This window comes from Diospyros lotus, chromosome 10 (assembly GCF_014633365.1).
Source record: "Diospyros lotus cultivar Yz01 chromosome 10, ASM1463336v1, whole genome shotgun sequence".
Taxonomy (NCBI): domain Eukaryota; kingdom Viridiplantae; phylum Streptophyta; class Magnoliopsida; order Ericales; family Ebenaceae; genus Diospyros; species Diospyros lotus.
This window is the reverse complement of record NC_068347.1, coordinates 31,712,832-31,734,075: the sequence shown is the minus strand read 5'-3', so window position 1 is coordinate 31,734,075 and position 21,244 is coordinate 31,712,832. Positions and strand designations below refer to the sequence as shown.

The 21,244-nt window shown below is 33.9% G+C and overlaps 3 protein-coding genes across 3 annotated transcripts; 1 reads left to right on the top strand and 2 right to left on the bottom strand.

The window, feature by feature from the left end:
* Positions 1-1,008: 1,008 nt before the first annotated feature.
* LOC127812320 (uncharacterized) lies at positions 1,009-6,704 on the bottom strand. Its single transcript, XM_052352747.1, has 2 exons — positions 6,678-6,704; positions 1,009-1,836 (listed from the first exon to the last, which is right to left on the bottom strand). The coding sequence occupies exons 1-2, from the start codon at positions 6,701-6,703 to the stop codon at positions 1,185-1,187; spliced, it is 678 nt and encodes a 225-aa protein (XP_052208707.1). The 5' UTR covers position 6,704; the 3' UTR covers positions 1,009-1,184.
* Positions 5,784-6,758, bottom strand: LOC127812319 (uncharacterized). Its single transcript, XM_052352746.1, has one exon. The coding sequence runs from the start codon at positions 6,701-6,703 to the stop codon at positions 5,978-5,980; it is 726 nt and encodes a 241-aa protein (XP_052208706.1). The 5' UTR covers positions 6,704-6,758; the 3' UTR covers positions 5,784-5,977.
* Positions 6,759-13,188: 6,430 nt separating this feature from the next.
* Positions 13,189-13,776, top strand: LOC127811242 (early nodulin-75-like). Its single transcript, XM_052350951.1, has one exon. The coding sequence runs from the start codon at positions 13,189-13,191 to the stop codon at positions 13,774-13,776; it is 588 nt and encodes a 195-aa protein (XP_052206911.1).
* The last annotated feature ends 7,468 nt before the right edge of the window (positions 13,777-21,244 follow it).

Sequence of the window (21,244 nt, the reverse complement as noted above, 5' to 3'; positions counted from 1 at the left end):
TCTTCAACTTTGTCTAATTTTTTTATCCCCTACACACATATTAATAAGAATACCTAATCTTGAATGAAGGATTATCTTTACTCCACATTTGACTTAGACATTAGATTGGTTTTCCAGTTTCCAGTCCTACCTTTCTTTTTTTGTGGAGTCTCAATCTTATTATTTGAAGGCCAAAAGTATATATTCCATTATTGGATATGTTTTTTTTCGTCAATATATTAACGATCAATTTTATGCATTAACAAAAATCTTAAATATGTTCCCAACAAAAAATAATAATAATAATAATCTGCTAGTAACGTTTCTTCTTGTTTTGAGTTGATATGGTCTTTATATTGAAAAATGTGGCAATGACATAATTTTGTATAACTAACAATTCAATGCACACACCAAAAGAAAAAAAAGAGTTAAACTTTTTACCAAAATGATGTTGCAATAGATAACATATATTTAATTTACCCACTTTAAATTAAAATGAATAATCTATATATAAAACCTTAAGCTCGCAGTTCAACAAAAATCAGTCTTAAACAAAGACTAGAGGTCTTTGAATTTAAATATTGTGTTTCTTATTCAACTTAATTAATTGGGTCCTCGCTCACCAACTACAAAATCTCTAATCTAGAGATAATGGGTTCACCACGTTATTATTATTAATTGTTTAGTAGTCAAAGACTTTTGAATTTGGGTGTCGTGTTTTATGTAACATACGAGTGATTATCAGTATCATGCACGGTTAAATGGGATTTAATAATGAAGATGTTAAAATGGAGGTTTAAGGTTGGTTTAGGCTCAAACAAGATTAAGGCTGGTTTAGCCCCCTTACCTCACCAGAAAGGGATTAGGTCAGTCGCGTGCAAGGATGGTTCAGTCTTATCTACTTGTCCGAGTAAATCTTTCTGTTCTGTATATTTATTATACGGTATTAACGAAGTTACCACTTTATCTGATCGGAAATTTAAACTAAAAGAGAAGGAGCCGACAAATACTAACTAAAGGCACAGAATATAACAACAATGGAGACTATAGATATATATATATATAGCGATGGATCATACGGTAGATAACCAACAAAATAGGAGATGGAAGGATGAAGGATCATCTAGCTAGCAATGGCTCTTATTTATATCCGTACCCATAAAGGCTAGGTGGTTAACTAATAAGCAGCAAACTGATGATGATCCTCAGTTGGAATGAGGAGGTGAAAATGGAGGTTTGTGGGGTGGCTTGTGGGGCCCAAATGGCTTCTTTCCTGGAGTTTCCGGCGCCACTTTTATCGGCGGAGGGTGGCCGCCGTGAGTTGGTGGCTTCTCTCCCTTCGGAGGCTTGTGCTCTACCGGCGGTTTCTCACCCTTGCCCTTGGGTGGTTTGCCAATGGGCTCAGTTGGTGGCTTCTCAACCTTGCCCTTGGTTGGTCCGTCAATGTGCTCAGAATATTGCAGCTTCATCTCGCCCTTGGGTGGCTTGCCGATGTGCTTTGGCGGTGGCTTCTCACCCTTGGGTGGCTTGCCGATGGGCTCGGTTGGTGGCTTCTCGCCCTTGGGTGGTTTACCAATGGGCTTAAATGGTGGCTTGATCTCACCCTTGGGTGGTTTCCCGATGGACTTAGATGGTGGCTTGATCTCACCCTTGGGTTGTTTGCCGATGGGCTCGGTTGGTGGCTTCTCACCCTTGGGAGGTTTGCCGATGGGCTTAAATGGTGGCATGTGCTCCGGAGGTGGTTTCTCACCCTTGGGTGGTTTTCCGATTGGTTCAGGGGGTTTCTGGCCATGAGAGGGTGGCTTGGGGAAGTCAGCCAGAGAGGGATTGGTGAGAAGCACCAAAGCAAGTGACAAGGCTAGCAAACAGAGGGGAGAAGACATCTTTAGAGTTTGAGGGTGGAGTACTACTAGATAGATAGGTATAATTCCCTGCCATTCAATGCCACCTCTAGTGACCTTTTTATAGTGGTTTTCCTACCCACTTGTTAACAGTACACAAGAGTTAGATTGTTTAAATAAGAGATTCAATCTTTCTTTATTTTCAGGTCCCATTGCCAACATATTTTGTATTCATGGGGTGTGAAAAGAGTGTAATTTGTTGAAAAGCAAAGGCCCGCTTTAGTTGAAAAGTTTGACAATTAATCTCCTCTCAAAGCCGAGGATCAAGCAGACATTTTTTATTGTGATATTTCAAGAACAAAATGAACTACAAACTATTATTTTAGTGGCAAATGGACAAAAAATAAACTATTTCAAAAAGAAGCGAGGCCAATTTCAGCTAAAAAAATCCAAAGGTAAAACAACCCAAGAGGGGATGAATTAGGTTTTCTTGTTTAAAAAGATCTTTTTTTTTTTCAAATTTTTCAGCATTTAAATTTAAGTTTGACTTTAACGTGTGATTCGCTAATGAATGAATATAAATAATAAACACAATAATTACACAAGATTTTTTTCTTTTTTTTTTTTTACAGATGTTCAGTTTTAAGTGCTTATGTCATTTCTTTCAAGTTAAGAACTTAAGAATTCCACTAGAATAGATGGAAATAACCCTAGATTTTGTACAAAACGTAGAACCTTAATAACAAATGATCTTTCTATTAAGAACAAAAAAAAAGGCATTTGAACCTTAATCCAAATGATCTTTCTAGTTTAAGTTTGAGTTTAACCTAGCTTTAAGAGTCTACATCATTTCTTTTAAAATGGCATTGTTAATCTATGATGAAAACAAACTTTGAAACGCTTTCGTTTTGATGTTTTCAAAATGTTTTTTATCTCAAAACGTCAAGAAACACTAAAAAAATTATTTTAGGACTGTTTCATAATATTAAAAAAATATTAGAAATATGTTTTGATTTGTGAACTAATTTTTGTTCCACAACTACGTTAAAGGCGGAAGTAATTCTGTCTCTGCTCTCCCTACAGTGTTTATGTTTACTTGAATGGATGATGAAATTTATGTTTATGTTTGATTAAATAATTATTTTTTTATATTAAAAATCATATTTACTAAAAAGTCTCAATATTTTTTTTATTTATACATTTTTCGACATTTTTGTTTCTTACTTTTTAAAAAAAATGTTATTTTTTTCATTTCTATTTCTTATCATATCAGTTATTCAATCTCGTTTCCATGCAACCTAATTGTTAATCCACAAGTACTCTAAAATGGAAATATTATTTGAATTCTCAAATTTGACATTTGTAACTATGTTTTATATAATTTTTTATATTTTGTGCCATGTCAATACAAATGTATAAGACATTAACATAAAATGTTAGTCAAAATATCAAATTTAAGTATTTAAATAACATTTTCACTTCTACAGTTTTGTATCAAGAATATGAAATTTAAAATTTAACATCCCAAATAAAAAATAATGAGATGAATTCAACCATCCAAACACAAGTCCATGCATGGTTATATAAAGCCTGGAATATGTATATATAAATGAGTTATTTCATTTTGACTTCAATGCCGTGTTAGTCTATTACTTATGAAAACTGAATTCTGCGTGTTCTTCCCTTTGCTTCCAAAGTCTGGCAATTAATAGTCAATTTCATGTTCTAGAAATACTTTCTCTTCCTTCTCGGTAATCTAATAAAATAACATAAATATTTTGCCACCTATGCTCAATGAACCTAATATACACCTAAAGAAACTAAGTATTCAATTACTCGAACATGGTAGGTTTGATCAAGCAAAAGATGATCATAAAATATCGGATAATAATAAATTCAAAAATGTTTGATGAAAACTTAGCCTTTGTTGTAGTGTAATCTTTGGGAGAAAATGTCGTTTCCTGAAAAAGGCTTTCTGCTTGAAAGATAGTATCGTCCTCATGGGAAAGGGCAATGTTTTCACGTAAATGGATTGAATGGTATATTCTCCCAGTTAAGTAATTCTTCCAAAAGATTCCAAGGGAGATGTTTTCTTGGGCAAATCACATATTGTAAATGATCTACTATTGCCCCGAGCAACAACAGTTTGTCTGAAGGCATTCCTCCTCTTGAAAGACTCATTCGGGTTATACTCCTTTGGGGATTCTTTCTAGACTTAATTCATACTTAATTCCAGACAACTTTGTTCATACTTTGTGCATGTGTGTCAGGTGTCCCACCATCGATATCTTAGAGGTATAAATACTCTTTACCGCTTATTTTCTAGGGAGAGAATACATTAACCTGGATCCAAAATCTAAAATCTCTCATTTAAACCCTAAAATCATCATTAACTTGTTTATCTATAGGAGTATATATATACTTCTTCTCCTGGACAAACTTTAATCTATTTTTTCATAACCATCATGACCTATGTTGACTTAAACATCAGAGGATCCACACGAGAGAAGTCCCAGCATGCATTTTAATCATGCTTTGCCTTGCAGCTATTCTCTCCTAGACAACAACCATGTCTCCCGGACAGCTTCTTGCTACTTGTTCAAGCTTACAACTGTTTTTTCACAGCATATCAGCTCACAGAGCTCTTTTCGTATACACAGATTAATAAGAATACCTAATATTAAGTGAAGGATTACCTTTACTCTACATCTAATTTAAACATTAGAGTGGTCTTTCTAGCCAGTCCCACTTTCTCTTTTGTAGAGTCTCAGGCTTATTATTTGAAGGGCACAAGTGAAGGATTATATTCCATCATTTGATATGTTTTTTTTATCAATACATTAATGATCAATTTTATACATTACCAATAATCTTAAATATGTTCCCAACAAAATAATAAGAATAATAATCTGCTAGTAACGTTTCTTCTCGTTCTGAGTTGATATGGTCTTTATATTGAAAAATGTGACAATGACATAATTTTGTATATATAACTAGCAATTCAATACGCACACTAAAAAAAAGGAAAAAGGTTAAAACTTTATACCAAAATGATGTTGCAATAGGTAACATAGATTTTACCGACTTTAAATTAAAATGAATAATCTATAAACCCTTAAGCTCGCAGTTCAACAAAAATAAGTCTTAAACAAAGACTAAAGTTCTTTGAATTTAAAATATTATGTTTTTTATTCAACTTAATTGGGTCCTCGCTCACCAACTACAAAATCTCCAATCTACAGGTAATGGGTTCACCACGTTATATATTATTATTAATTGTTTAGTGGTATTTTTTATCTTAAATAATTATATTATTATAATCAAGCGCGAAAATTAATTCTCAAATCTGTCAATGTCACATATATAATGAAATCGGTCCACCTTATTAATTGATTTTTGCTTTCTTCCAATTGACTACCAAATATAAGTACACGTACGGGATCGTATTATGTGTACCTTATCATTCAAATTATGTGTATAGATATATATATATATATATTGTGCCCTTCTCTTTAATTATGGCATTGGTATTTCTATTAAAAAGGGTCAAAAGACTTTTGAATTTGGGTGTCGTGTTCTATGTAACATACGAGTGATTATTAGTATCATGGTTAAATGAGATTAATAACGATGATGCTAAAATGGAGGTTTAAGGTTGGTTTAGGCTTAAACAAGATTAAGGCTGGTTTAGCCCTTACCTCACCAGAAAGGAATTAGGTCAGTCCCCTGCAAGGATGGTTCAGTCTTATCTGCTTGTCCGAGTAAATCTTCTATTCTATATATTTATAAATTATATATATATATATTATGAATACTTGACAGTATATATAAATAATAATATTTTTATGATTATAAATTATTTTAATATTTTATTCATGGTATTAATGAAGTTACCACTTTGTCTGATCGGAAATTTAAATTAAAAGAGGAGCCAACAAAAATACTAACTAAAGGCACAGAATATAACAACAATGGAGACTATAGATATATATATATATATATATAGCGATGGATCATACAGTAGATAACCAACAAAATAGGAGATATGGAAGGATGAAGGATCATCTAGCTAGCAATGGGTCTTATTTCTATCCATACCCATAAAGGCTAGGTGGTTAACTAAGAAGCAGCAAACTGATGATGAATGATCCTGATCATCAGTTGGAATGCGGAGGTGAAAATGGAGGTTTGTGGGGTGGCTTGTGGGGCCCAAATGGCTTCTTTCCTGGAGTTTCGAGGGCCATCTTGCGCGGCGGAGGGTGGCCGCCGTGAGTTGGCGGCTTCTCTCCCTTGGGAGGCTTGTGCTCTACCGGCGGTTTCTCACCCTTGCCCTTGGGTGGTTTGCCAATGGGCTCGGTTGGTGGCTTCTCAACCTTGCCCTTGGTTGGTCCGTCAACGTGCTCAGAATATTGCAGCTTCATCTCGCCCTTGGGTGGCTTGCCGATGTGCTTTGGCGGTGGCTTCTCGCCCTTGGGTGGTTTGCCAATGGGCTCGGTTGGTGGCTTCTCGCCCTTGTGTGGTTTACCAATGGGCTCAGAATATTGTAACTTCATCTCGCCCTTGGGTGGCTTGCCGATGTGCTTCGGCGGTGGCTTCTCACCCTTGGGTGGTTTGCCAATGGGCTCGGTTGGTGGCTTCTCGCCCTTGTGTGGTTTACCAATGGGCTCAGAATATTGTAGCTTCATCTCGCCCTTGGGTGGCTTGCCGATGGGCTTAAATGGTGGCATGTGCTCCGGAGATGGTTTCTCACCCTTGGGTGGTTTTCCGATTGGTTCAGGGGGTTTCTGGCCATGAGAGGGTGGCTTGGGGAAATCAGCTAGAGAGGGAATGGTGAGAAGCACCAAAGCAAGTGAGAAGGCTAGCAAACAAAGGGGAGAAGACATCTTTGAGATAGCTAGCGGAGTTGTACCAGGTTTAATTCCCTGCCATGCAATGCCACCTCTAGTGGCCTATTTATAGTGGTTTTCCGGACCCACTTGGCATATCATAATTTATTCACAAAATTCTGTGTCACAGTGACACAAGTGTGAGATTGTTTAAATAAAAGATTCAATCTCTCTTTATTTTCGCTGCCTAATCGGTTGTCCATCAATGGTAAATTGTTCCAAATAAACAATGGAACTGTCACGTCCCATTACCAACATATTTTATATTCCTGGGTGTGAAAAGAGGGTAACTTGTTGAAAAGTAAAGGCCCGCTTTAGTTGAAAAGTTTGACAATTAATCCCCTTCTCAAAGCCGAGGATCACTTTAAATATTAAAGTTAAAGCAAACAAAGAACATTTTTAATTTTTCTTTCTAAGTAAAATAAAGACCCTTAGTTTGCACTCGTATTCTCTGGAATCTCCACAATTAGTCATCAATGTTTAAAATGGCATTGTTAATCTATAACGCACATAAACACTAAAACGCTTTTTTAGTGTTCTTATCCCAAAATATTAAGAAATACTAAAAAATATTTTAGGATTGATTCATAATATTAAAACATATTATAAATTTATTTCGATTTGGTAACTCATTTTTGTTCCACACAACCACGTTAAAAGGAAAAAGTAATTTCATCTTTGCTTTCCCAATAACAACATTAGATATAAAAATAACTTGTATTTATGAGTTTACTTTGTTACAATAAGTAAGATATTCCGGATCAAGATATATAATGGTTAAGATAAGGCCGAGAAGTATTTCAAGATTTTTATAAAACTATTTGTTAAATTTTTTATAATGCACTAGAAGACACAAAAGTCATTTTTTTCTTATCTGTAAGGATCAAGATATACTTATTTTAAGGAGATGAGAGATAAGTATATGTGAAAAAAATTAAATAAGAAGTCATGTGACTTCTTTTTTAAGTGTTACCAGATAAATTTAATAAATATATTAGAATGTACAAAAATTTGGAATGCTTTTTATATTTTACCTTTTTTTATTTATATCTTAATTAACAAACACTACCTTAAATGGATGATGAAATTTTTGTTTATGTTTGATTGAATAATTATTTTTTTTATAATTTTCTATATTAAAAATTATATTTCCAAAAAAGCCTCTATATTTTTTTATGTATATATTTTCAACCATTTCTATTTCTTATTTTTTTTTAAATGTCATTTTTTTTTCTATTTCTTATCATATCTATTTCTCGTTCTCGTTTCTGTGCTATCTAATTCTTAATCCACACACATTAATCTATCCACAAGTACTCTAAAATTGAAATGTTATTTGAATTTTCAAATTTGACATTTATAATGATACTTTATATAATATTTTATATTTTGTATCATATCAATACAAATGAATAAGACATTAACATAAAATGTTAGTCAAAATATCAAATTTAAGTGTTTAAATAACATTTTCACTTCTAAAATTTAGTATCAGAGTATGAAATTTAAAATTTAACATCCCAAATCCAAAATAATGAGATGAATTCACCCATCGATCCAAACACAAGTCCATGGTTATAAAGCCTGGAATATGTATATATAAATGTGTTATTTCATTTGTACTTCAATGCCGTGTTAGTCTATTACTTGTGAGAACTGAATTCTACCGAAGGTCCAAATGTGAAGGGATGTAGTGATTCTGCCTCTTCCTTCCCCTTGTTTCCAAAGTCTGCCAATTAATAGTCAATTTCATGTTCTAGAAATACTTTCTCTTCCTTGGTAATCCAATAAAATAAAATAAATATTTTGCCACACACGCTCAATGAACCTAATATACACCTAAATAAAGTAAATACCCAATTGCCCAAAGGCATAAGTCGAACGGTCAAGTAAATGATATGCCGAGTTCGTATCAGTAGATCGCGAATTTGATCATCGCTTTACACAATAAAATAAAGTCTCGCACCTGTGATTTATCTCTTATACTAAAATTGAGGACACGAGCGATGCAAATCGCACAAGGACAATCATCCAAAGTAAATATCTAATTACTCGAATTTGGTAGATTTGATCAAGCAAAATATGATCATAAAATATCGAATAATACTAATTAAGCTCAAAAATGTTTGATGAAAACTTAGGCTTTGTTGTAGTGTAATCTTCGAGAGAAAATATCGTTCCTCGAAAAAGGCTTTCTCCTTGAAAAATAGCATCATCCTCTTGAAAAAGGGCAATGTTTTCACATAAATCTGTTTAATTGGATTGAATGGTACATTTTCCCAGTTAAGTAATTCTTCCAAAAGACTCTAAAGGAGATATTCTCTTGGACAAATCACATACAATAAATGACCTACTATTGCCTCGGGCAATAGTAGCTTGTCTTAAAGCACTCCTTATCTCGAAGGACTCACTAGGGTTATACTCTTCTAGGCTTAATCCATGCTTATTCCAAGACAACTTTGTCCACACTTTGTACATGTGTGCCACGCGTCCCACCACCGATATCCTATGATTATAAATACCGCTTACCCCTTTTTTTTTTTTTAAGGAGAGAACATAATAACTTAGATCTAAAATCTAAAATCTCTCACTTAAAGCCTAAAATCATCATTAACCTACTTGTTTATCTAGAGGAGTATCTATCTTTTCTCTTGGACTAACTTTAACTTGTTTTTTCATCACCGTCATGACCTTTACTAATTTAAGTATTAGAGAACCCACACGAGAGAAGTCTCAATGTGCCTTTTAATTGTGCTTTGCATTATAACTATTCTTTCCTAGACAACAAATATGTCTCCCGGACAACTTCTTGTTTCTCTTTTGTGGACAACCTGCTATTTGTTTGAGCTTACAACTCTTTCTTCAAAGCATATCAACTCACAGAGCTCTTTCTTGAACAATAACATCCTCTTTTCTTGTGCTAGTGGTCACTTGCTTATTCTGTGCCACACTCTACCTTAGTTTGATCATTCTCGTATTATAAATTTTAATTATTGTATTTCAATGACAATTGAATTGTTTATTTAGAATAAAATGTTTTCTTGAGAAAAAATAATTTTTAAATAAAATATTTTTTTAATAATTTTTCTAAAATGTGTTTTCTATTTTTCGATTGTAACTTGAAAATTTCAACGCTTACCATGACTAAACAAGAAGAAAGAGAGAGAAGACATAGTGCCAAAGAGATGGAGCCAAATAGAGAGAGAACAAAAAGAGTAATGGAAAGAAAGCCAACAATCGAGCGGGACCACGACGACGCAAATGGTGAACAAAAACAAAAACAACAATGGAGAACCAAAGCAACGATAGCAAGGCAGATTGTTATACAAATAAATAGGGATGGCGAATACAAAAGTGGATTCATTAAGGTGTTTTAGGACAAGAAAAAACAATTTCCCTTCTAACAAATGAGAAATTATTTTTCTAAACTTGTGTGTTATTTTAAATTAAATATTTTGGTTTAATTTCCGATGAACTTTTGTATTTTGCCAAGTCTGAACGCCAGAAAATAGGCCCAAAACGGGAGTCTCAGCTACACAATGCAAGAATACAAACGATGAGTCCTTTTCACTGTCACTTCAAATCGGAAAAAGTCAATGCTGTGGAATGGAATTGGTGGGCGCCTACTCCACTCCTGGAAGGAAAGGAAACTAGATTCTATAAATAAAAGTTCCACCTGACATAATAATATTTAAAAAATTCTCTCTGTTTCCAAAGTTTGGAAATGGAAATGGAACATATGAACACGTCAACAAATACGTACCTTCACCGTTTAATAAGGATAATTGAAGTTTAAAATTTATTTAATTTACGCCGCTTCATTGGATTAAGATTTTTTATTATTATTATTGTTATTAAACGCATTTAAGATTAAAAATAAATCATAATTAAACTATCAAATATATAAATAAATATAAAAAATATTATATACTTATTTATAGATTTATTATTTATTATAAATGTATAAAAAAATTATATAATTTATAGATCCAATTAGCTTTGAAAAAGATTGAGACAGAGAGAGCGAAAGTAAACGTTGAAAAGTAACGTTGACCTCAGCGCTCTCCAACGCGGCTGGGCTAACGGTCATGACATTTGTCGAGTCACGTGTGCAACATAGTAGACACCGAGTGGAAGAATAACTAACGTTCCACCACCCGACGTGTTCCTTAAAACCTGCGATATGTCGAATGGGAAAAGCAGACTTTGGGAAGCTCAATCACGCGTCTTCCGTGTGAAACTTTTGACGGCGTCGGAAATTAAGGGAGAGACAGAGATCTCTTCCAGATTTTCTTAACATTTAATACATACGACACTTCTTGAATGTTTAATTTATAATAATATGAAAAATATTAAGATTTAGTATTTATAATTATTAAAAATAATTATTTTAAATTTTTATCATGATAAAATATAAACGCGTGTATAAATATGTCTATTTTTATGAGTGACACACTACATAGATGACCAATGATAGTGTTTGAATAAATTGGTTAATTTGTTGTGCTTTCTTAATAATTAAAAAATATGATATTTGGCTCATAATATATAAAAATGTCAAAATTTTATATCTCAATTATAAAAATTTGTTGCTTTAAGTTTTTACTCTAATTGAAAGTAAATAAAATTATTATTTACGTCGCGAAAAACATACACGTAAAAAAGAAAAAATATTATATGATAAAAAGTCATGTTAATGGGACATATCATCATGATAAAACTAAATTATCTATAATTTAAAAAAAAACCTCTAAATTTCAAACATATAAATACTTGAATCACTAACCCAAAAAAAACTACCTTCTTTTATTATCAATCACAAAATATAATACAATTAAAATCATCATTTCTCTTTATTGAACTTAGTTCCATCTTCCATCGCTCTCTCACTCTCTTATTTATATTCTCATTTGTGTCTTAGGATAAGGTTGTAAAACAACAATTCTTAATAGGTGAAATACAGAATTTTGACATTTTACACATTAAAGATCAAACGTCATATTTTATAATTATTGAAAGAGCATGATAAACTAGTTAATCTATTCAAATACTATCAATTAGTTATCCAATTGACATGTGTCACTTACGAAAACAAACGTGTTTATACACACATTAACGTGCTATCACGACAAGAAATTAAATCAATAATTTTTAATAATTAATATATCAAATTTTGATATTTTACCCAAGAACTAGATGCCATATTTAATTACTGAGCATATATCTATGTATTAAGCCAATTTATTAATGTAGACTTGTCTCTTGTGCTATGATCAGAAACATTTGGGACCGTTGGCCAAAGCCGACCAAAGACCTTCCATTTGCAACGTTCGTCAAAGCGCCACCTTTAAAGTCTTTGTGCATGGCTACATTTACACACAGCGCGGTGTCACATCTTATACAAATTCATGATTAAATGTTTTAAAGTCAATTACATTACAAAATTTCAATGTTTCTTCAACTTTTTTTTTTTTATATTCATATTCATTCGTTCGTTCGTTGTATAATTAATTTTCTATCCCCTTAGTATATTCAAACTTAAAAACTCGTCTTTCACATATATCAAAACAAGAGATCGAGTGTCATTAAATATATATTATTGTTCGTGACTTCCAACACATCAAATAGTTAGTTTAAATAATATATAACATTCTACATAGAAAAGTAAATGAGACTCAATTAACCCCATTTACGTGCTTGTTTTTATAACTTTTCAAATTAGCCTTGTACTTATACTTTATTTTTTACCCATTTAATTTCACTTTAAATAAGATTAATAGGAGCCCATTTGTATCCCTAGCTAGGTGCTAGTTCCACACCAATTCAAAATAGAAGGCCAATGGCTTACGGAAAATACTAATCGACCACGCTTATCCATTGCTTTGATTGAACCCAAAGAAACATCTCCCACAGAACTGTTATATGTAGCCTGTGAGTGACTCTAATGTGTTGCAGAGATAGAATAAATACAAGCGGCCAAAAGCAAAGGGATCTCCACTTCACAATCAATGGGTCTGCTTCACTGGGGACGTACGTCCATCTCAGCCTTTAATTTGTTTGTTTCTTTAAATGGAGGGCAAGTATCCCTGTGGCTCTGAGATCGAGGCGATCAATTGTCAAACTTCTCAGCCAAACGCGGCCTTGGCTTTTCAACAAGTTACACTCATTTCACACCCAACATCCTGTCGCCACACTAAACACCAAATTTACTATAATGATCTTCATGCATATTCAGCAATTGTTTAACATTTATTAGGTTACAAGTGATGTTTCAACTGTGAGTCTAACGTGGGTGTCCTGTTTGTAGGAAACTTTGAACTCTCGTCCCCTCGCGCGCAAACGAGATGTTTTATTTTAACAAAGGTCCAATGTTTTAGTTAAATGATGATGTGCCAAGTGGGTCCCAAAAAGCATTATAAAAGGGCCACTAGAACCGGGTTTGTATAAGGCAGGGAGTCCACTCTCAATTCTCAAACTCAAAGATGTCTTCTCCCCTTTGTTTGCTAGCATTGTCACTTGCTTTGGTGCTTTTCACCAATCCCTCTCTAGCTGACTTCCCCAAGCCACCCTCCCATGGCCAGAAACCCCCTGAACCAATCGGGAAACCACCCAAGGGTGAGAAACCACCTCCGGAGCACAAGCCACCATTTAAGCCCATCGGCAAACCACCCAAGGGTGAGAAGCCACCCACCGAGCCCATCGGTAAACCACCCAAGGGTGAGAAGCCACCCACCGAGCCCATTGGCAAACCACCCAAGGGCGAGAAGCCACCGCCAAAGCACATCGGCAAGCCACCCAAGGGCGAGATGAAGCTGCAATATTCTGAGCACATTGACGGACCAACCAAGGGCAAGGTTGAGAAGCCACCAACTGAGCCCATTGGTAAACCACCCAAGGGCAAGGGTGAGAAACCGCCTGTGGAGCACAAGCCTCCTAAGGGAGAGAAGCCACCAACTCACGGCGGCCACCCTCCGCCGCACAAGGTGGCACCGGAAACTCCAGGAAAGAAGCCATTTGGTCCCCACAAGCCACCCCACAAACCTCCATTTTCACCTCCTCATTCCAACTGAGGATAATTCAGCATCAGTTCGCTGCTGCTTAATTTGTTCTTATCTACTTAGCCATTATGGGTATAAATAGAAATAAGAGCCACTGCTAGCTAGGTGGATGATCCTCGATCTCCTATATATTTTGCTGTTTATCTACTGTGTGATCCATCGATATATCGTGGGCTGTTCATACTCCCTGCCTTCACTCTGCTGATTGTTAGCGCAGGCAGAGATGGACATGCAGCAGTACTTGTACCCTACCCTTGTTATCTATAGTTAATTTGGTTCTTTTCTTCTTTCTTATTTAAAATTCTCTATGATCTTTGGCATCATCACCGTGTTGAACTTGAACCACATGACAAATGAAAATATTAAAACAAAAGAAAACATGGAAAAAGTTATATATATATATAATTAAAATTGTTAATGATCATGAAATTAATCTAATCCGTAATTTTATCCAATCTTTTCAATTTTAGCAATTAATTAAATACCAATTAGTTCAATCGAGTGTAATTTTATCTAATATATAAAATTAATTTAAATATAGTGTTATATAATAATAATATTTATGAGATTTGTATATGTCATATATTAATTTTTCATTAGTAGCTAATTCCATGAGCAAACCTCGTTTAACCAAGTTACTCGCCTATGTTTAATGCATAATGCACTAGTACTAGTACTAGTGATTCTAAAATTGAATTACCTTTCACCGAGACAGTAGCAAGCCTCACAAAAGATGGCAATAATATGCTTTCCTTTAATCTTGATCCTCAGATCGTGTGTGTGTTAATTTTGTGATAAAATAGTTAATACAACTGCGATGTTGTGTTATTAGGTGGTATTATAATTTAAATGAGGGATATCAAAATAGGTGAAATTATTTATTTACTCTTGAAAGACAATGAAACTTATATTGTCACTCATTTTTATTGGTAAGTACTAAAGAGATGATACGTGTTATATATATCATCATTCAATCCAAATTAAAAATGATAAGTTCACAAGATCTAATTCTTAGATCATCATTAAAGAGAATCGACCCTTATTAGCATGGGCTGAGATATATATATATCCAAACTTGAAAAATTTGAAAATCTCAATTCACATCACTAGTAAGAGATCATATTTTAGTTTGAGAATCTTAAAAGATTTAACTCGAAATATCCTATCTCACTTTATCTCTAGAAAATTCGAGCCCAATGCCATCTTTATCCGGTCTAAAGAATTTGTTACCAATTCAAGATAACTAAGTTTATCCAATATAACATATTCTTTACCAACTCAAGATAATTGAGCTTGAGAATCTTAAAAATAATTCCATGTATCCTAACTCACTTCGCTTATATAAAGGTCAAGATCCATCACAAGTAAATCAATAGACTTGTATTGCTCATAACACATTTATTGTTCAATACTTTATTGAAAGTTGTGGTGATATCTCAAATGCCATCATCAAATATATTACTATGTAGTCAGATCATGAATACATGATAATTAATAATTTTTTATAAATTATTAATTATATAATATTTGAGTAAACTTCAATTTCAATATAATTGAGTAAACTTTAATTTATATATTAGTGCGTTGTGATGTCCATGAAGTCACCACAGAAACAAAGCCAACATAAAAGTGGGCTTACATTTCAAATGAGCCCAAAAGATGTAGCAAGGCCCAAGATAAATGAGCCTAACATGATAAAGGCTAACAGGCCCCTACCCTTAAACGTCTTGGACTTTGGGACATACTGGTACACATATCCTAGACCCACTTTTGGACCCACTGGTGCATATGAGCTTGTTAACATTTTGGGCTAGTTTATCTTGGGCCTTACTGCATCTATTCTAGGCTCATTGGAGATGTAAGCCCATCTGTTTGGGCTTTCTTTGTTTTGGGACATTACCGTCGACCAACACTAATAAACTTTTAATATTCTCCCATAATATCTTATTGCTCCATTTACTTTTGGGATTTTTCTAAAACTTTTTATGAATTCTCTTGGGCCTCCAATCCCCTCAAATTGATCCAATTATACTCAATTTTGAGTATATCAACATCGATAGAATTGATTATAGATCTAAATTTTATGTAATCGACTCTATCTAATAAAATTAAAAATTTATTATTATTGTGATTATTTTTACCCATTACTTCACCTAAATGGAGTGAGAAATTAAATAACTTACACCCCCTTCAACTTTGTTAAGAAAAATGCACATTTCTCAACAAGTCAAACTATGGAAGTATTTAAATATAAGTAGTTGAAAGTCAATACAAAAATAAATGAAATCTCCAATCAAATTAAGAGGGCCAAACTTTAATAATGTAAATACTTGCCAACAAATTCCTTAAGGCGCATTGGTTATTAGTTGCCTACCTCTAGCAGGACTTTCGATGAAGAAGGGATATGAGGTGATAGCATAAGATAGTTGGGGAAGCTATCAGGAAGATTCTCACTACTCAAAAATTCAAGAAGGGATGGTAGATCGTGACAGGGCTTTCGATGATCATGACTCATCACATGGAGATGATGGGGATGTGTCATCCACTCGGGAGTCAATTTCAAAGGTTGTAAACCCTATATTCGACGACCAAGATTTGATAAAGGATGATAAGATAAGTCGCAAAAATCCCAGCTTGTTGGGAGCAAAAGCCTAGTCACCTCGAGTCTCAAAATCGAGTCGTGGGGATGGGCCATCAGGGCTATTTGGTAAGAATTTGAAGATGGATACAATGGATGGGGCAATCTTGCCAAAAAATATGATGCAACTTATGCTAGACTTTGATCGCCCGCTGGTAGATTCAACGGCTTTGATGTCGACTCCCCGATGGGCCATTGTTGTAGAGGACGACAAAGCTAGGCAAGCGACGATGATTTTGTTAGGAGCAAGTCAACAACCTAACAATTAATAAGATGTAAACCAAGTTATAGATTGAAGTAAGATCATGGTGTACTATGCACAGGCTTTTAGCTCATAGCAACTGAATAATCACATGAGGGAAGAAGATCAACGAGCTCTTGGTCGGGCAAGTCCTCCCTAGTAGTGGTCGAGAGGCCTAGACCAAGGCTTATGATAAGAATTCAAGGACTCTTATGGCTCATTTGATTAGTAATGATGGTGGTTTGATTATACTCCTCCCCCAAGGTTTAGAGAATGGTCTTTTAAAAATGAGGTTGCTTATGGATATTCTTAGAGAGAACTCGACTTTCTAGCGCAACACAATTGGTAGGATATTTTATTGAAAAAAAGATTACCCTTTCTAGTGGTTCAATCAATTGCTATGAAGTTGTGGAAGCAATATGGACTCGTTGAGATAATTTCTAACAATAATGGCTTTTATTTATTTCGTTTGATAAGCAAGACCATATGTTGGGTGCCTTTGATGTTGGTTCATGGCACTTTGTGTGTAGGCCTTTATTCTTAAAATGTTGGGAACCTAGGATGATTCTCCTATAGGAATCTCACTCATCTATTCCTATATGAGTCAAATTCATGACGTGCCTTTGGAGGGATTGTCCATAAGGGGTATTGTAGTTATCGCTTCTGGGCTGGGGGAACTACTTCATGCAGACCCCACAATTGAAGATAGATCTAGGTTGGGGTTTACTGGGGTGTGCATAGAGATGCATACGTCTTCTTCTTTTCCCAAGTTCATTGCATTGGATCAGGGTTTAGATGAGTTCACGAGGGAGCCCAAGGTTGCATATTTGCCTATTGAACATCAATGGGTTCCTTTTGTGTGTTCTTATTGTCATGTGTTTGACCATAGGCTTTCCAATTATCCTAAAAGTCCTTGTCCAACCCAATATAAGACATGCAATGTCTAAAGAGATAAGCCTACTCTTACAAATAGTAAGAGGAAAAGGGCTGAGGTTATTCAAAGAAAAGAGGTTCCGACACAATCTGCTACTCATAGGAAGGAACCCTCTCCCGTGTCCCTAATTGAAATTGTTGTTGATACGCATCTAAGACCACTCCTATTCAGTCAGCTGAGCTGAGGTCGTTGATGGAGAATATATTTTGTTTGCTTATGGAGAAATACATGGATATTTTTTCACTTGGGGAATTGACCCTCCCTATTTAAGAATGAGTTATGGCTGGGGCAGAGATGGATATAGAAAATCGTGGTAAGAGAGATTATATGGAAGACGTGAATTCTAAATCAAACAAGATAGATAGCTCAAACTTGGGGTATATGCTTGTGAAATCTAAGTCCCAATTGAAGAATGAGAGGAAGAAAAAGAACGCTCTTGAAAGAGCAAAAAAGGGCTATAGTGCAACAGGTCCAGTTATTACTGATCTAACTTAATGGTTCTAGTCTTCTTCTCTTTCCATATATCATAAGGTTAGTTCTGTGTTAACTTTGTGTCTATTTTGTGTCTTTCATTGTGTTTGGTTTTTGTGTCTTTGTGGTTGCTAGAGGGATGGCTTAGCATAAGCTATAGACGCTTTACAATTTTTTTCTATCAATATATTTTATTTATAAAAAAATATATGTTTAATACAGAGTAGATATATCAGTGTAATTTCAAAACTTGTGAGTCATTTAATAGAGTTTACTTCAACCTTAAGGATGTGAATTTTAATTTTTCCTATCTTTTTGCAAGCTATCATAATTTACTAATTAATCTTACCTTGTAAGGAAGAACACAAAATAAGAGTACCCTTCTCCTAATAAGTATGGCTTCAAGTGCAATGGGGCTTCATCTGGGGCTATATCAGAGACCAATATATAAGACTCATTTAACATGTGTACTTTAATTAATTTATTATTTGACAAATGTCAAAAGTGAAATGCAATTCCAAGGTTTCCATTTTATTTTTAATTATTTAAATCTTGTTAGAGGTTCCACCTCCCCAAGGGCACATCTTGTGGCCTTAATTTCCTTTTGTACATGGTCCACTTATATATATATATATATATATATATTTTATAATTTTCCAGTGTTTCCAGGGACAAGAAGAAAAGGATTAGAAACTTTGAAAAAGGATAGCATAGCAACCCCACACGTGTCTATTCTCCTTTCCTCCCAAGTAGAAATCAAATTGAATTTCTTTTACTGGAAGAGAAGAGCCTGGACTTAATGCACTGTGACCCTGGTTTGTGTTATGTTAATGATTGGATGGTTTTAAAAATTAAAAAATAGCTGTTATGTGCAATAATGAGATCAAGTATGATAATATGATAAAATGGACCCATAACACATTAGATAAATCCATCATGAAATTCACGAATTACATGTTAAAAGAGGTGAACGAGTGAGGGTTTCTCAACAGTCAAGTGGCTGAGAGACCATATTGCCAACAAACCATATGCAATATGCAGCCAAGTGAGTCAAGAGATTATGCGATATGCAATCGAGTGATTAAGGCTCACTTGAGTAAGCCGAGCGACAATGCATTATTGAGTTAGGCGATTGTTGAAAGATCATGAGACTATACTATTGAAAAAGCAACACCAATACTTGATTAATCATGTCATATATGGTCAATTAATCCTTTGGAAACCTCTCTCGAAACATTATCGATAGACCCTTACAAGTCATTCGCTCACAAGAAAGTATATGAGAAACTTTCATCGATTATCCAAACTAGGAAGCCTCTTTTTAGATCATGCGAGAGACCCTCTCGAGAGATTGTAGACCCCAAAAGACGTGATCTCTAGACACAAGACCAAAAAGAATCAATCAAACTCACCTCCGATATGTTCACAGATAAATCTGGATGAGAGTCCAAAGATGCCCGTTGAGAAATGTAGCATTTTTGTTATTCTTTTCTCTATACATAAGAGAACCATTCTCCTTATTTAGGCATACTCAGAATTTTAATATTATTGTAATTCTACTTACTCTCTATCTTTTATCTACTTATTCAGGGACTAACTTAGACATCAAAAGATTTGCCCGAGACACTGACTCACGTCCCTAACTTGTTTCTTCCTTACAATTCAATCGAACGTAGATCACTCGCAAATGGGTCACTCATGACCTCATTGAAGCACTCTCCCACATTAAAATTTTACTATTGTATTTAAACAACAACAATAGTTAAGATAATAATAATAATTATTATTATTATTATTATTCATATTTTATGGTTTAAAAGTATATGATAAAAATTCTCATTTTAATAAAGCTTTTTATTTAATTTTAATTTTGAAGTCAAATTAATTATTATATTTTAAAAAAATATATATCATAACTGTTTAAGTTATGTTTATGATGATATGAGATTATTTTAATCAAAAATAAAATTGACATTATTAATAAAAATACAAATTATAATATTTTTAAATTAATCTTAAAATAGAATAATTAAATAGACCTCAAAGATGAAATAATGACTAATAATAACTTATCTGACTAGTGCGAACTCTTTCCCAAAATTTAAAAACATCTGGTGGAGAAGGTCAAACCGGAAGTCACGTGCATGCTGATTAGTCAATGCACATTCCCGTTGACCTTTCCCATGACGGTGTTCAAATTTGCAGCACCCGCACCACGGGGCTGCCCAGAAACCAGTAACCTATGGCCCAAGAAACATTTTAGGAAAGTGGACCCACTCTTTTTCTCCCGGGGCCCATCCATACAAAACCTTTATATTCGTTTATAAAATAAATATTATATTAAAATATATGCCTGAAAGTGAACCAGCCAAGTTCTTCCCTTCACGTTGAATCAGCTGCCTGTGTTTAATTAGTTCAGTTTACACTTATTAAATTCCTTAAATTTTAAAAATCAACTTTAATTAAAGAGAAAAATTAATCTCTGGTAATCAAAAATTACCTTGAAATTTGTGATTTTTATTTAATTTATTTTAACTATATATGATAAGATACCCAATAAATTAGACGTGACAAATGATAGAAAGCTTTTCTTTTTCTGCGACCAGGGTATTTCTTTTTGACCAAGTAAAAGATTGATTTCTCTTGATGATAAGATGCCCAAGTAATCTTCTGGGTAAATTCTTGCTGATGGGTCCATCCTAATTTACAAGATATTGGTATCAACGGGGTGGTTCCCACCATGTAATATCATAGCCTAAAACAAATAATATTCACATAGAATTTTGTGGGAAAAATAATATAACATTAGTATTTTACAATATATAAGTTAATTTGAAGAGGTGGTGATAATAATTGAGTAAGATTATATATATTAATTCTTTAAATTATATTAAACTTAAAAAAATAAATTATATTGTTCTATATAATTTATTAAAATTTTAGTTACCTATATATATATATATAATATATATAATTAATGATTCATGTAACTGAACCAAAATTGTTATGCACCAAATCTATTTATTCTCCGTGTAGAAGAGAAGTTAGAATCCAACCTTTCTTTCAAAGAGAAGGAAATATTTTGTTTGAAAATCTCTTTGAATACATTCACTGGTGGATCGAATCTCAGTACACAAGAGAAATTTGGAAGAAAGATCCAACTTTTTGAAAATATTTAATTAATTCGCCACCTCAA

Coding starts and splice junctions, on each gene's coding strand:
- LOC127812320 (XM_052352747.1), bottom strand. CDS start 6,703: ATGTCTTCTCCCCTTTGTTTGCTAGC. Junction 1,837..6,677: donor TCTCCCCTTTGTTTGCTAGC/CTTCTCACTTGC, acceptor CTGTTTGCTAGC/CTTGTCACTTGCTTTGGTGC.
- LOC127812319 (XM_052352746.1), bottom strand. CDS start 6,703: ATGTCTTCTCCCCTTTGTTTGCTAGCCTTCTCACTTGCTTTGGTGCTT.
- LOC127811242 (XM_052350951.1), top strand. CDS start 13,189: ATGTCTTCTCCCCTTTGTTTGCTAGCATTGTCACTTGCTTTGGTGCTT.